Genomic DNA, 15,282 nt, shown 5'->3' with positions numbered 1-15,282 from the left:
AAACCTGTCCAAACAGAACAGTTTATCTCAAGCTCTCTTTCACTGAGATATTTCAAGCTATGTTATATGGCCTAATGAAACATATGGTATGGATATTACAAAGCTGAGAGTATATGCCAGCTTGAAGTTTATTTCAAAATGGCATATTTTGCGCCATTCATACAAAGGATGATAAAAACCTAAAGAATTAGTTTTTAATTTTTAGGTAAGTAGATTGATAATTTTTCAAAAGGAAATACACCATTAAGCACACACTTATTTTAAGTGTTGAAAAACCTAAAGTCCAATCCCACTATAATGTATTTCAAAGGCAAGGTTCAAATTTATTCACCGTGGTTAAATTGCATTTTATATTTGTTGAAAGAAATGTCATTGCAATATCGTTATATAGCTGTTTTCATTTATTGTATACATATTAGGTACACAGCTTAAAAGGAATAAAAACCCTACTCTCTAGAACATAAGACAATAAATAGAACAAAGACTGGCACTATTATACAAATGGAATTAATGAACATAAATAAGAATAAGTATGTGATTTTCAACCACATTCATATTACAGTTTTAAAACTATCTAACCTTTTACAATGACTAAATCCTTACTTGAAACTGTAGAGTTGGTGAAGGATGTATGCCGTTTAAGTATTAGTTCAGAGACTTACAAAACAATTTTACTGGTGGTATTTATGTGTGGGGAGCAGAGACCTACTTACTGTGTATGATTATCAGGTTTTAGGAGACATGATGAAGTTTTTATATTACAAGAAAGAAACCAATTTTAAGTATTAGTTATTTTAGAAATACTACCTAAACTAGGATGACATTTATGAAATATTATATATTCCTTCTCTAACTGCCTCCTATTAGTCTATAAACTATATCAAAAGAAGTGACGGAAGTTAAAATTTTTAACATTTTGGATAGTCAAGTTAGAAAAGGAACTAAGGAAAGGAACTCAGATTTAAAGTTCTGAATGCCCACTAGGTTTGGCACATTTTCTTTCTTCCAACAAAGTATCTTCTCTTAGAAATGGAGTATTTAGTTAACTGTCCCTCTCGGGGACCTCGGCTACAAGAAAAAAGAGGCCAAGAGACCACAGATGCAGACTCACTGGCATTGCTGGAGAGTGACAGTGAAGAACCAGGGGCAGAGTCCCAGGGACACAGGAGACCATAGCAGTTTGGGCTACTAGAATTGGGTGACAAAGCAAGCTAACTCTTGTCTTCACAAAATTTACCTGTCTTAGAGGAAATCTCCTACCCAATCGACAAGGTAGGATTAGCTTTCCGACGCACAGACGCAACACCTGATATAGAGTAGACATTAGTAGGAGCGCTGACTGCCGTGAATACTTAGGTACTTGGCGACTCTTGACCTAAGGGACATGCAAAGCCACTACAAACCAACCAACCAAACACCCTTGGAATAATACAACCTCCTATCAGAGCTTCACTTCTCTTCTGTCGTGTCAGTCTCCGAGTACAAGCGGCACAGGGCCGCATTGGGGCGGCACACAAAAGCGTCAGTTTCACTTCCCAACTCTGTTAACTGCTCCAGTGAAGACACACAGGGAAAATGGTCTTTTAACATATCTGGTAATTTTGAAGTCTTCTCTTGAAGACGTCGAGATCGTCTAACTGGTGTGAGAAACTTTAGCTCTTTAAATGCAGAATTTGTTTCGTCAAACTGCATCTTCTTTTTCACACTAAAAAAACCACAAAATTATTCCCAGAGTTAAAAAACACATTAACATTTTCACTTCACACTTTTATGCTATTTATCATACTATAACTTGCATGTTACAACCATGCCACTGCTTGTCCTACAGAAAGAGGTCCTGCAGTAAGTAAGGAACTTATTCATTTCTCTGTTGTTACAACTTGTACACAGTAGATACTTGAATATCTATAGAATTGGCTAATTGCTCAATTCCAAAACCCACTGTTATTAATAATACAGAGATAAAAGTAAAATGATGTAAAAGTTTTTCTTTTTTAAAATGGCAATATTTAGGGAAAAGCAAAGCAAATACAGTATTTAAAAGGCGAAATGTTCCAATCACATTTTGTTTGTTTCAAACCTTTCTATTAACAAATAGTTCTAATCGGAAGCTCTCTTAAACATTTTAAAATACCACATGCATTATCCTAAGCATAAAAACAAATCAGAGCACATTACATTTTAAAAGTTTACCTTTGCAAGTATGGAGTAGTAGACACATTATATTTAATTAAGCAACCCGCCCTAGTTTCTGTATTGGGGGTTTTAACATCACTGGTTGGGTCTTTTGTTTTGTCATCTTGCTCTTTTTCACAACCTTGAAATACCACATTTCTAGGATGCTTATTTTCTATTTCCGGTTTTTCTGACCCCAGATTAACACTTATATCGTCAATGGTGGCTTCTTGGATTTGTTCCTTGGTCGCACAAGCCTCCTCAATATTTTCTCCTATAGAAACAGATTTATAGATTAAGCTTTTGGTCAAATTTAAAGAACAAAATCAGAAGACAAAGTTATTTACAATTGGCCAGATTTTCAAAATAAAGGAACCAAACTGCCATCTCCTAACCATTAGTTTTTCTAAGCAAATACTGCTAACAATTATTTAACAAATATTTACTATCTCCTATGTGTCAGGGATTACAGATACAAATATAAGAAGGAAATCATCCCCATCCTTTAAAAAGTTCACATTCTGTGGAAGAGACATGCTTTAAAATAATTATAAAAGGAGGAAAATGCTTTCATTGAGGTAAAAACAAAAGGTTATGGGAACCCATAAAAAGAAATAACTGACTTTGCTTGAGGGACAGGGAGATGGCAAGGGAAGGCTTCACAAATGACATTTAGGCAGGGTCTTGAAAAATGAGTACAAGACAAAGGAAGACAATTTCGATATGAAGCTTAAAAGAAAATGATCCATTAAGACAATATTAAAGGGCCAGTGTGCTTAGAACATAGGGTAAGGAGCAAGGTGCAAATGTGGGAAGGAGGTGATGAGTTCAGACAGGTAGGAAGTTTTAGTTAAAAAAATTCACTGGAGGGCTTCCGTGGTGGCGCAGTGGTTGAGAGTCCGCCTGCCGATGCAGGGGACATGGGTTTGTGCCCCGGTCCGGGAAGATCCCACATGCTGCGGAGTGGCTGGGCCTGTGAGCCATGGCCGCTGAGCCTGCATGTGTGGAGCCTGTGCTCTGCAATGGGAGAGGCCACAGCAGTGAGAGGCCCGCATACCGCAAAAAAAAAAAAAAAAAATTCACTGGAGAGACAGATACAATTAGATTTCACTATACAGAACGGTTTAGAATGGCAGGGAATGATTTGTGGGACTTCCCTGGTGGTCCAGCAGTTAAGACTCCGTGCTTCCACTGCAGGGGCATGGGTTTGATCCCTAGTCGGGGAACTAAGATTCCACATGCTGTGCAGCACAACCAAAAAAAAAAAAGGTAATGATCTGTGATGGTAAGAAGACAAAGCTGTTATCACAGCCTGAGCAAGGTGGTAGAGGTGGACAGTGAGAAGGAAGGGCCCAAGTTTAGTGTTATTCCTGAATCAGGACTTAACAAATTAACGCATATGAAGGTCTGAATGAGTGTGGATGTGTGCATTCCTTCTAAAATTTCTTGCTTCAGAGTCTTTAATGACAAAAGAGGATTTTTTCTTTTTTTTTTTCTTTTTGGGAGGAAGAGATGGTGGTATGAGGAAGCAGCGAGGGAAGACAAGGTGTTCCAAATAAAACATGATAGATGTGAAATACTTGTGAGACATCCTGGTAAATCCACTGAGCTGAAAAGACCTTTAGATTTGATTATTAGGAAATTATTAGGTTTTTTCCTTTTTTTAAAATTGATACAGATTTTTACTAAGTGATGATTTTAGTTACATTATAAAGTGAATGTGGTTTACTGAGGATAAGTTGAAGTGAGGAGAGAGGGAATATCGATTCATTAATTCAACAAATATTTTTGCAGTAGTACTGGGGCTGCAGTGGCGAGGAAGATCAGACCCAGCCCTTGACAACAGAGTTTAGAGTTTGAAAGACAAGACAAACAAACAAGCAATCAAGTGCATAAAATACTGCACAGAGAAAACCAGTGAGCACAAAACAGGGCATCTCATCTAGTTGGGTTGAGAGGAAAGGTGGACATCAGGGAAGGCTGCCTCAAGGAAGTGACAGGTGAACTGTGGTCTAAAGGATAAATATGAATTAGGTTAAAAGTAGAAGACTGGCTTGGAGAGACCCAGAGGCAAGAGAGATAGTACAGCCCCTTCTAGGAAATAAAAAAAAAGTAAAGAAAGAAATCAGGGATGTGTAGGAGAGGGAGTGACAAGAGAGGCTGGGATCAGGAATGTAAGCAGAGACGTGATGGGGCATTTTGGTTGCAGTCTTGAGAACAGATTGGAGCCAGAGCAGTGAAGCAGGAAACTAAGTAAGGAAACCGTTGTTGTAGTCCACCTAAGAGCTGTCAGTGACCATGACTATAGTAATAAGAGTAAGGATGGAGAGAAGTGGACAGATTTTAAGAGATGCCTAGGAAGTTAAACTGAATTTGATTGGCTAGGAAACAGGGGTGGGAAAGTGGGAAAAGAGAGGAGTGAAATATAACCCCAAGATTTCTGGCTTGGAGAACTCGACAGTGTCGGTCACTGAGATAGGGAACCAAACTAAGGAAAAGGTTTAGGGAAAAGTGATGTAGTCAAGTTTGGATTTCTGGGATTAAGGAATCTGAGAGATAAGTGGTGCTTCTCTCTCTTATTATTTGTCTTATACTTCCCAAAGATGTTTTCTTGCTGTTTACAAATAATTTTAATTTGTAAAATGGATTTTATACCTAGAATTTATAATTATATATTTTGAAAGCCAAGAGTTTATGGATAGCATTTCTTTTTCCATCTAAAGATAAATATTCTACCAGCTGGAAAGATTCCACTAACTAGTATGATTCTATTAAGGAAAAAAAAGGTAGAATAACTGAATCAGGTTTAAATACTTTTTTTTTTCTTTCTAAATATCTCTAGAGCCAGCGAGAATTATGAGGAAGAAGGTTCTATAAAATTCTTATTTCTACTTTGCTGTCTTTAGCACAAAGACACAGGATTAGGTTATACTTTAAAAAAAAAATTTTTTTAATTGAGGTATAAATGACATACAACATTATATTAGTTTCAAGTGTACAACATGATTTGATATTTGTATGTATCATGAAATGATGACCAGAACATATTGTGAAATGAAAACATCTCTCCCCATATATAGTTACACATTTTTTTTCTTGTGATGAGGACTTTTAAGATCTACTCTCTCAGCAACTTTCAAATATGCAATACAGTGTTATTATCTACAGTCACCATGCTGTACTTTGTATGCCCAAGACTTATTTATTTTATAACTGGTAATTTGTATCTTTTGACGCCCTTCACCCATTTCAATGGGTTGGGCTATTCTTAAACCTTTCTGCTCCTTTGGTTTGTGGTATACTAGTTTTTCCTGGTTTCTCCTCCTGTCTCCCTGACCATTCCCTCTTACGCTCCTTTATTAAATATAGCCAGTAAGATCAGAGCATATACATCTGTATGTTCCACTGGGGCATAATAACAGCAAACATAAACAGAAATATTCTCTGTTGAACCAAAAAGTCTTATAGATCATCTAGTCAAACTGCTTCATTTTTAAGACAGGAAATTAAGGCCTAGAAAGGTAACTTTCACAGACACATGATAACAAATTTGGGTTTCAAATCAGACCTCCTAATTAAAAATTATTTATACCACGTAAAGCCAATGAATTTCAGAGGTATGTCAACAAAAGTATGAGGAAAGAAACAACTTAAATATTTAAAAAGTTTAAAAAGATAAAAGAAAAATAACTCAGCAAAGAAATTTAATTAAATCACAATTCACTTGAAGAAAACAAAAGAAACTAACTTACCAAATTTAACTTTTTCTTGACTCTTCATTGTAAGAATGTCAACAATTGCATGTCGCATCTCTTCAATAGGCTTAATTTTTTTTTTAATGAAGAAAGCAGACCCATATAAGTTTTATACTCTCAGACATTAACTAAGGTTGTCCAAGTTGAAAATATTAAAACCAGTGATTAAATTTCATATTATATAACAAAGCAATGATTCTTGGACCATTTTTCTCAGAACACTTAATTTGCCACTCCAATTGAAAAAAGTGACTGTCTTTTCCAATAAAAATGAACTTAAGGGATAGAATTTCATCAGTTTAAAAAATTTCCCCATAATTTTTCTTCAGCCTATGGTAAATATTACTGCTTACCTGATAGGAACAAAATGAATGAACAAATAGCAAATTAAGACTATTAATATCTATCAAAGAGCTGATTATATTAAGTTTCTCTAAATTTATATTAGTTTATTCCTTTTCCCCTACATCCAAGTCCATGGTTATATTTTTGTTTCACATGCTATTAAATGCATTTCTGAAGAGTTCAAGGTTGATCAGCCTAACATTTCATTTATTCAAAAATTCAACAGTTTGGGGCTTCCCTGGTGGCGCAGTGGTTGAGAGTCCGCCTGCCGATGCAGGGGACATGGGTCCGTGCCCCGGTCCGGGAAGATCCCACATGCTGCGGAGCGACTGGGCCCGTGAGCCATGGCCACTGAGCCTGCGCGCCCAGAGCTTGTGCTCCGCAACGGGAGAAGCCACAACAGTGAGAGGCCCGCGTACCGCAAAAAAAAAAAAAAAATTCAACAGTTTAGTAAAGTATCCATTATATGTCAGATATTATAAGTACTTACTATGTTCCTTTGAACCACGATGCCTGCTAATGCAATATATTCAAAATATTATACAGAAGAGAAGCTCAGGCTCAAATTCTTAATTCTAGAACTTAGTCCTGAACTACTCACCCATCTGGCTTTTCATTTTCTTGGCTAATTTTGATCCCTGTTTTCCAATTTCTGCTCTGGTCTCACATCTTTCTCTTTACACTACTGCTTTCTCTGTGAACACCTGGCTCTAGTTTTGCATCCTAGGTATACTGTCACAAGCTGCTATAAGTAACGTCCCTTCTGGTTCAATGTAGTAGGGACCTAACATTCTCTTCCAGGTGAGATTCGGTGAAATACAATTACCCTTCAGCAAAGTGTTTTACACATAATAGTCATAGAGAGAATATCTGCTGAATATTTGATTTTTGATTCAGGTGAAAGATCAAATAGCATCGGCTGGTTTTGCTGATACTAAAGGATATAGACCTTTCTTAAGAAAAGGCTAAAAAAGTTTTTTAAAAAACTCTCTTTGTAAACAATTTCCAAGAATGCGTTTCTGAGAAACTTGGTCAGAAGGAAATACATTTTAGGAATATCTGCCCATAAAGACAACAAAACCAATCAAATCAAAAAAACCTCAAGATACCATTTTTTTCTATACCCAGGGTTTTTCTGGTAGCAGCACATAAGGAAGAGGTGACAGGTATAATATCAAACCACTATGATGGTAATAATGTCAGAGATATTAGTTTATTGCTGTTTTCTGGACCAAACATATGGCATATAAATGTGAATCCATAAAGATATACTCCTAAAGTGAAAGAGAATTCTCTCACAAAGCCATCAGAACTTACTAACATTTTAAAAGTTAATTTAATTCCATTTGCTTTCTAGTCAATAAATACATTTTAATATTGAAAATTCGGTTTCCCAGTAGATTTCTCAACTAGAGAATATGCAAAACGACATGCTGTGCTAAAATATTTCTCACAGCATGTTTCATGAAATACACATTTCAGCTTATATCTATTTTCTAAGGTCTGATTATCCCTAGTACATGAGCAAGTTTTAGAAGGTTGAGAAACAGCCTTTATAATATGCAATCCTTGTGGCCTTTAAACATTCATCACTGCCACATATATAACCACAATTTTATCAAGTTATGCAGTGATGTGTTCCAAAATAATTCTGAATTATTTACACTGTAATAATAAAGATCAGTAAGTTTTAATCTCACCTGAGCTCCTGCCAGAATGGCCTTTTCATAGATTGCGATAATATTTTCAATAGGACTCGTAAGTGGTTCAACACGTGCAAGGCATATCCAATATTTAACAAGTTTTTTGGCATCTGGAATATTTTTAATCAGGTCATTTAGTGTAACCAATACTTCTTCTTTTGGACATCCCTAAAATAGCAGGAAATAAAGTGAGTGATGTCATTTAGCCTACAAACTATGAACAATTAAGTAAACTTACTGTAATCAAGGTCAGTGATAAAGAGAGAAAAGGTTGCTAGAAAATTTTTCATAAAATATTCACCATTATACTCCTTACTCCAGACTTGTTCTGAATGGCTAGCAAGAAGCATATCAGTCAAAAGTCAGAGACAGAAGAAAAAAGAAATACTAATTAAGAGCTATATACAGTTAAGTAGTAGGGCAGAAAAATTCCATAGTATCAATAAAAATCCCCAGCAGAGCCGAAATAAGAAGAGACTCAGTTTCCCTGACTATAATTTTCACTGGTTGTCAGAACCACAAAAAGTTGAAAGATGCTCATGAAGACTAGAGAAAGGTTTGAAATCACACTCTATATGTTCAGTCTTGCTATGGATCTTAGATACTAGTGAGTGACGGGGAGATCAGCTCGATGCTTTGTGACCACCTAGAGGGGTGGGATAGAGAGGGTAGGAGGGAGGCTTAAGAAGGAGGGGATATGGGGATATGTGTGTGCATATAGTTGATTCACTTTGTTGTACAGCAGAAACTAACACAACATTGTGGAGCAATTATACTCCAATAAAGATGTATAAAAAGAAATTCACAACTATAAGTGACAGTTAAACAATATATTAAGATGATTTTTATACATATTAAAATGTACACGTGTATATATATATATATATATTTTTTTTTTTTTGCGGTACACGGGCCTCTCACTGTTGTGGCCTTTCCCGTTGCGGAGCACAGGCTCTGGACGTGCAGGCTCAGTGGCCATGGCTCACGGGCTCAGCCGCTTTGCGGCATGTGGGATCTTCCCGGACCGGGGCACAAACCCGTGTTCCCTGCATCGGCAGGCGGACTCTCAACCACTGTGCCACCAGGGAAGCCCTACACATATATATACTTTTTTAAATTAAGGAGAAGTCAGGAAATAAAAAAAAACACTCTGAAGTTGATTACCATACACATAGGAATTCTGGTCCAAATCGTAAAATTCTACAGTTCAAGGCCATGATGATATTGGTTTAGATTAACGGGATTCTGTTTGCAATTATTTTAGTTAAATTTAATCTGTGACAATAATTTGTGTTGCTAGTCTTTGATAAAGTATGGGAATAAGTTGAAAAAAAAAATTGTAAATATATTGAATGAATGTAAAAACAAAAGTATCAGAGTGAATATCCACCCCCAGCCCACTCTATGGTAACGTCTTAGAGGAATACAATATTTACAACTCAACTGAAAAAAATCTAAGTATCCGTTTGATATATTTATATGAACTCAGGAGAATGTAGTCCATTTAAGGCTAAAGAGAAACAATCTCACAATTAACAGTAAGTCTCCATAACACTGCTGACACATTAATTGGTCAAAAAAGAGTGACAGTATAATTTAATGAGATAATGTTGATGAAGGTTAATTTGCAAACTATAAACTACTACACAAATACAAGACAAAGATTCTACCTCATTAATCAGGTTTAGGCATTCAGAAAATGTCTTGTTTACTTTTTCAGTAAACAATCGTTGTTCGTCTTCTTCTGCCATGGTAGTCCAGAAGGATCCAACTGGTTTTTCATTTTGTGCTTCGGGCTCAGGCTGGGTAACCACTGAGCTTGGAGGCCTTTTCATTACTCTTCCTTTGCCGGCTTTCCACTCACTCAGACGAGCCCTACAGTTAGAAGCAGCAATATAAACATTACTGTGATACTGATAACAGAATTCTGTCAAATAGAGTGAAAGTTAAAAAAATATATCAGGTCTTTAAGTAATTCTACACTGGTGGCATATACATAGTTCACCAGCTTGAAGAAAAAGAAATACAGAACCTATCAATGTTAATGATATGCTCACAAAGACCCCAAGAATACATTTTTAAATGGAGAGGTTATAAAATATTTCTCAATTTTATTAAGTATTTTAACTTAGATTACATAAAACAACCTAATTAAACACACTCAAGCACAATAACTTAGGACATACTGTTCCACAATATAAATTTGCTTAAATTGATCTGCCTAACACTGAAGAGAATCCATGTACAAAAAGCTCTAATACATTCAAGGAAATGATAAGCCAAATTCACAAATGGTACCCTACTAAAAATTAAGCTAACAAAATTACATCTACTTACTTTCTCTCCTCGGCAGTTTCTCTGGGCTGAGTCCATCTACTATCAATAGCTGCTTTCACCACGGTATGTCTGCGCTGGTCAATGCTTTTTGACTTTTCTATCAGTTTAGTATTAGAAGACGAAGCAGGTCTGGCTACCATTTCAGATGTCATGCTTCTTGATAGTGTCTTATTTCTTTTTACGTCCTGAGAAGAAATGGTTTTGATAATAGACGAAACCGTATTTAACTGTAATAATTCTTTCTCTCGAGGCCCTTTCCGAACTGTAACACTGGCAGACGTCCTACTGATTCCTTGTTTCATGGTGTTCTGGTTATTACTGTGGTGACTTCTAATAGAAGGTCGCACAAGTTGACTGCTCTGAGATGTAGTGCTCACAAATTTAGTGGCAGTCGTCATATGTAAGGCTCTATCACTTTTCACTGTTACACTGCTGGCATGTACAGGCTGAGACTTCGTGGCTTTCGAGACAGTAGCTGAAAGTTTCTTCGTTGTTGCAGAACTCTCATCTTTGACTTGTAGAGGTTTTCTAAAGGAATTAATCTTAGACTGAACAATTTGGCCACGATAAGATCCAAGCACAGGTTTCTTGGGCATGTTAGCATCTTGCTTTGGTTTTTCTGTAGTCATTTGTTTCTTTTTACTGTTGTTTTTAAGGTGAAATGCTTGGCTTAACGTCATATGTTGGCTTTGGGGGTCATCTTTAATTGGTAACAATGGCAGAGTTTGATTATTATCCTCAAAATTAGGTGTATCAACTGCTGTAGTTGAATTGGTTAATTCAGTAGAAGGTTTTAAAGGAATACAGTTTTTTTCCATTGTTATATTATTCTTGATCCCAGTAGGTCTACCGACATTCTCTTTATCAGTCTAAAAGAGTTAAAGACAAATCAGTTAAAGACAGATCTTGCAGAAAGAGTTTAGGAAAAAACCTTCTTTAGGAATGAGGGGAAAGGGAACATTTAGGAGGGCTATTCCGTATCTTACCATTTTTGCCTTAAGTTCCAGAACTTTTGTCTCTTCTTGGATCTGGCCTTCAGATATCCTCACTCCCTGGTCTCTACCACTTAAAAAAAAGAAAAAAAGTCCGTACCAAGGAAGTTTCCTTTTCTGGGGGAGGTATGGGAGGATACACAATTATCTGACTTTGCAGTTTTAAACTGAGGCAAGAACTGAGCTGAGATTTATTTGTCCTAAGCAAAACTCTTCTTTATTATAGGGTGATTTAAAAGTGTAAACAAGTCGGCTGAGGAATTTAAAGGTATTTTCTTACAAGCCTTAATACCCTCCGCCCCCAATCTCATTCTAAACCATCCTCTAGTCATTCAAGCAAGTCTTCAAAAATCTTTATTAAGCAACATTTTCTTTGGTTAGTTTTAAGTACTTAGTACTAGACTTACATTGAAAAAAAATTTTTAAATAGCTCTCCCTAAAGAAATTCAAAAATTTTCACACACACTCACAACTTAATTTATTAATCATGTGGATTTTAGTTTCTAAATAGCATTGCATTTAGAATATATATATACAAAGCAAAAGCTTCTTCAAGAATTAAACTCCCTTTTTACAGATATAGGCTAGTACAGGCTACAGTATAGGTTAGTACAGGCTGTGAGAATTCTCTTAGCAAGTGACTTTGTATTCCATGAACGACGGGAAGAAAAAGGGTCAGTTGGATATGCCTTGGATTCTAAGGCAGATTTCAAGTTCAGAGATGTAAAAATGTGAACAAAATGTACATTTTAGAGTCCACAAAATTTGATTTCTGTATAGTTGAGTTTAGAATGTTCTTTTCTTCCCATTGTGTATAAGAGTACTCTAAACCCCACGACCCAGTTGGATTCCTTATTTAAATAAGTAGAGAGTCACTGTCTTATGTGAATTAATGTTCTCTTTGCTTTCTCTCTAGTAATCTCATTCCACCCCCAGGTTTTAAAGAAATACCATCTACACACTGACAACTCCCAAGTTTATATCTGTAGTCCCATTCTCACCCCTGAACTTCAGACACATCGCTATTTGGCATCTCCACTTAGATGTCTTATTGCTGCCTCAGACTTAACATGGTCAGAACAGAACTCCCGATTCTCCCACTCCTCCCTCAGGCTTCCCATCTCAATATATGGTATCGCTATCCACTCAGTTATTCAAATCAAAAGTCTAGGATCATCTTTTGTCTTAAACAAAAAATTGGGATTTGTGAAAGAAAATGTTTATTCTAAAGAAAAGCAACTAATTAATGTAGAGTAAAAAAATTAAAAAAAATTTTTATTTGGAAACAATGCCAAACTTATATAAAGCTGCAAAATTATAAATAATTCAAACTCCTTATCCAGATTTGCCTATTGTTAACATTTTATCCCATTTGCATTATCATTTGCACTCTTTCTGAACATGTCTACGTGTGGAGTATACACAACTTTTTATCTGAACCTTTCAAGTTAAGTTACATAAACGATGCCTCTTTACCCTTAAATACTTAAATGTTTATTTCCTAAAAATAGGAATTTTCTCTTACATAACCACAGAACAGTTATCAAATTCATAATACCTTAACCATTTTAATCTATTGTTCATAGTTGAAAACTAACCTAATAATGTCCTTTATAGCATTTCCCCTTCCACTATTAAATACAGTATAAGGGTCAGGTATTGAATTTAGTTGTCATATCTCTTTAGCCTCCTTTACCCTGGAACATTAAGGATCATCTTCAACTCTATTTTTTCTTTTACATCCCATATCTAATCCATCACCACGTCCTGCCAGCTCTATCTCCTAAACATAGCAGAATCTGAGTATCTTCCACCCTGGGGAAGGGTATGAAGCATTCATCAAGACAAAATATATCAATAAGTAGAGTACCTAATATAAATAAATACAAAGTAAAATACTGGATTAAATAAAATGTATTAAAATTCATTTCATCTTTAAAAAACAAAACTTTAAAAATGGGGCTACTAGAAAATTTTAAATTACAGGTGTGGCTCACATTACATCTTTACTGGATAACTCTGATATAATTTGACAGATGTGAAGTGAAAAAAAATTTGACCTCACCTGGATAATATCTGATTTTCCTGTCTGTATGCAAAAAAAGTTTTTCTTTTTAACAGATGCTCCTTGAGTTTTTGTCTTCTTTGCTCTAAATAACAAAAGAGCTACAGGTCAACATCAGCTGCAATAACAACATCAAATAAAATACTGACTAAATGAAGATTTAACTTCGAAAAATGTTCTACTTGAGATTACATCTTATGTATAACAGAAAATTTCCCAGTTCAGTACTGCCTTTGAGAAATAATCACATTTTGAAATGACTGTTACTATAACTGGTCCCCATAACCACTCTGTACAAGAATCACATTCTCTGCTGTCTGAAAGTGAAAAGTCTGGAGAACATCATTTTCAACATACAGCTCCTGAAAGCCAAGTTTTAAGAAGCTAAATGGTAGAGATGAGACACCAGACTCCAAGTTCTAATTTACCAGAATTGGTAAATTGGAGAATTTCTTTCCTGTTTTCCCACGTGTTAGACAAGAAATATCTATTATTTCTGAAGACTAACCCTAGATTTCTATAAGATCGAAGGCGACATGTGTTAAATCTAAGCATCAGTTGAACACTCCGGTCCCTCCAGAAATTAACTCCCGACTCAGGAGGCGGGAGCGCCCTGCGCAGGCGCAGTCAGCTCCCAGCACTGACGCTGCCTCGCCTCCGCGGGCCCGGGTCCCCAACGCGGGTCCCTGCCGGAGCCCCGCACACTCCCCCGACCCCACCCCACCCCACCCCCCGGCTAAACGGACCCTCTCACCGAAGCCCGTCGCCGCCGCCAGTGGGTCGCGACCGCACGCAACGCGTTCAACCCGCACACTAACACCACGGAGCGGGCACCACTCCGACTGTCCATTTCACAAACCCTGTCCAGACTTCTCGCACAACTGAACTGGGCGGAAACTGGTCTGCGAACCGAAGGCCCTGATGGCCCTGCCCGAGCCATCCCCCCGCGGCCGCCCCGGCCGCTCCCGCCACCGCGGCCCTCACCTCTGAACGCGGACTGGGCCCTCTGACTCGGGGGCAGCTGCAGGTCCTGGGGCACGGCTGGGGTGCTCATCGCAGCTCCGGGCAGGGGGACGTGTCTCCTGCTCGACGGCCGAAGTCTCCCTCAAGCCAGAGCGGCCGCACACTGCCGCACTACGCCCTGGGCTCGGCCTTAGACTGCGCGACCGCCGCCTCCGCCCATTGGTGCCGGCGTGAATTGAATGGGCCAACGGGCGAAGAGGGGCGGGGCCTGCTCTGTGTCTGGTGGGGCGGGGCTTGAGACTTCTAGTTCAGTTAGGACCTCTCGGGACTGAATCCCTAGGTTTTCAAACATAAACAGCGCTCTTGTCTTGGACTTGGCAACTTGGGAGGAGTCGGAGCGAAGTCCCTGTAGCAGATAGCTCTCGTCTTTAGACGCTCACAGTGCATTGAGGAAGGCAGAGGAGAAAAGTGCTGTTTGGAGTGTTCAGTGAGGAGGAGGATTATAAGCACCCACTACTGTACCTAGAGCATGTGTATTTCCTTTTCACAAATATTACTTCATTGCGGCATCGCAGCTCTGAAGTGGGACGTTATCATCTTCTGTTTCACAGATAAGGTAACAGGCTCAGAAGTTATTTGTCCGCGTTTGCACAGATTGCAAAGAGGAACTGAAATTAGGGTCTACTTCCCTCTGTACTACCCAATTACCAGATGAGAAAAAGAGAGGAAGAGAAAGGGCTAAAATGGGGATAGACCTTTCTTTTATAATCCCGTGAAGGTAAAATCAGCATTTGTTGTATTCATTTGTGTGTTTGTACGTTTAAGTGTGCTGCCATAATCTTTCAGTCCTCATCTAAAAATATTACCTTCATAAAACCCGCACAAACACCCAATGAATAAGACAGAATGAAATAACTCAGAGCTAGATGGTTTTGTGGGTGGTGCAG

At 37.6% G+C, this 15,282-nt stretch overlaps 1 protein-coding gene across 2 annotated transcripts; it reads right to left on the bottom strand.

Moving 5' to 3' along the window:
- Positions 1 to 1,339: 1,339 nt before the first annotated feature.
- On the bottom strand, positions 1,340 to 14,448 carry CKAP2 (cytoskeleton associated protein 2). Of its 2 annotated transcripts, XM_007471679.1 has the most exons (9): positions 14,357 to 14,426; positions 13,373 to 13,457; positions 11,302 to 11,380; positions 10,316 to 11,184; positions 9,649 to 9,853; positions 7,976 to 8,146; positions 5,928 to 5,997; positions 2,194 to 2,449; positions 1,450 to 1,705 (listed from the first exon to the last, which is right to left on the bottom strand). In XM_007471679.1, exons 1-9 carry the CDS (start codon positions 14,424 to 14,426, stop codon positions 1,450 to 1,452), a joined length of 2,061 nt encoding a protein of 686 aa, XP_007471741.1. The 2 variants fall into 2 exon arrangements, with proteins under 2 accessions (XP_007471742.1, XP_007471741.1); XM_007471680.1 differs by lacking the exon at positions 7,976 to 8,146 and having other exon boundaries at positions 1,340 to 1,705; positions 14,357 to 14,448.
- Positions 14,449 to 15,282: the final 834 nt, after the last annotated feature.

This window comes from Lipotes vexillifer, unplaced genomic scaffold (genome assembly GCF_000442215.2).
Source record: "Lipotes vexillifer unplaced genomic scaffold, Lipotes_vexillifer_v1.1 scaffold470, whole genome shotgun sequence".
NCBI lineage: Eukaryota > Metazoa > Chordata > Mammalia > Artiodactyla > Lipotidae > Lipotes > Lipotes vexillifer.
Note: the sequence above shows the minus strand (reverse complement) of the source record. Positions and strands in the feature narration are given on the sequence as shown.

Excerpts from the sequence above, each read along its gene's own strand:
- CKAP2 (XM_007471679.1), bottom strand. The coding sequence starts at position 14,426 with ATGAGCACCCCAGCCGTGCCCCAGGACCTGCAGCTGCCCCCGAGTCAG. Across the intron at positions 2,450-5,927 it reads TCAAGAAAAAGTTAAATTTG|GAGAAAATATTGAGGAGGCT; the intron begins GTAAGTTAGTTT and ends CTGTTTCTATAG. Across the intron at positions 1,706-2,193 it reads ACTACTCCATACTTGCAAAG|TGTGAAAAAGAAGATGCAGT; the intron begins GTAAACTTTTAA and ends TGGTTTTTTTAG.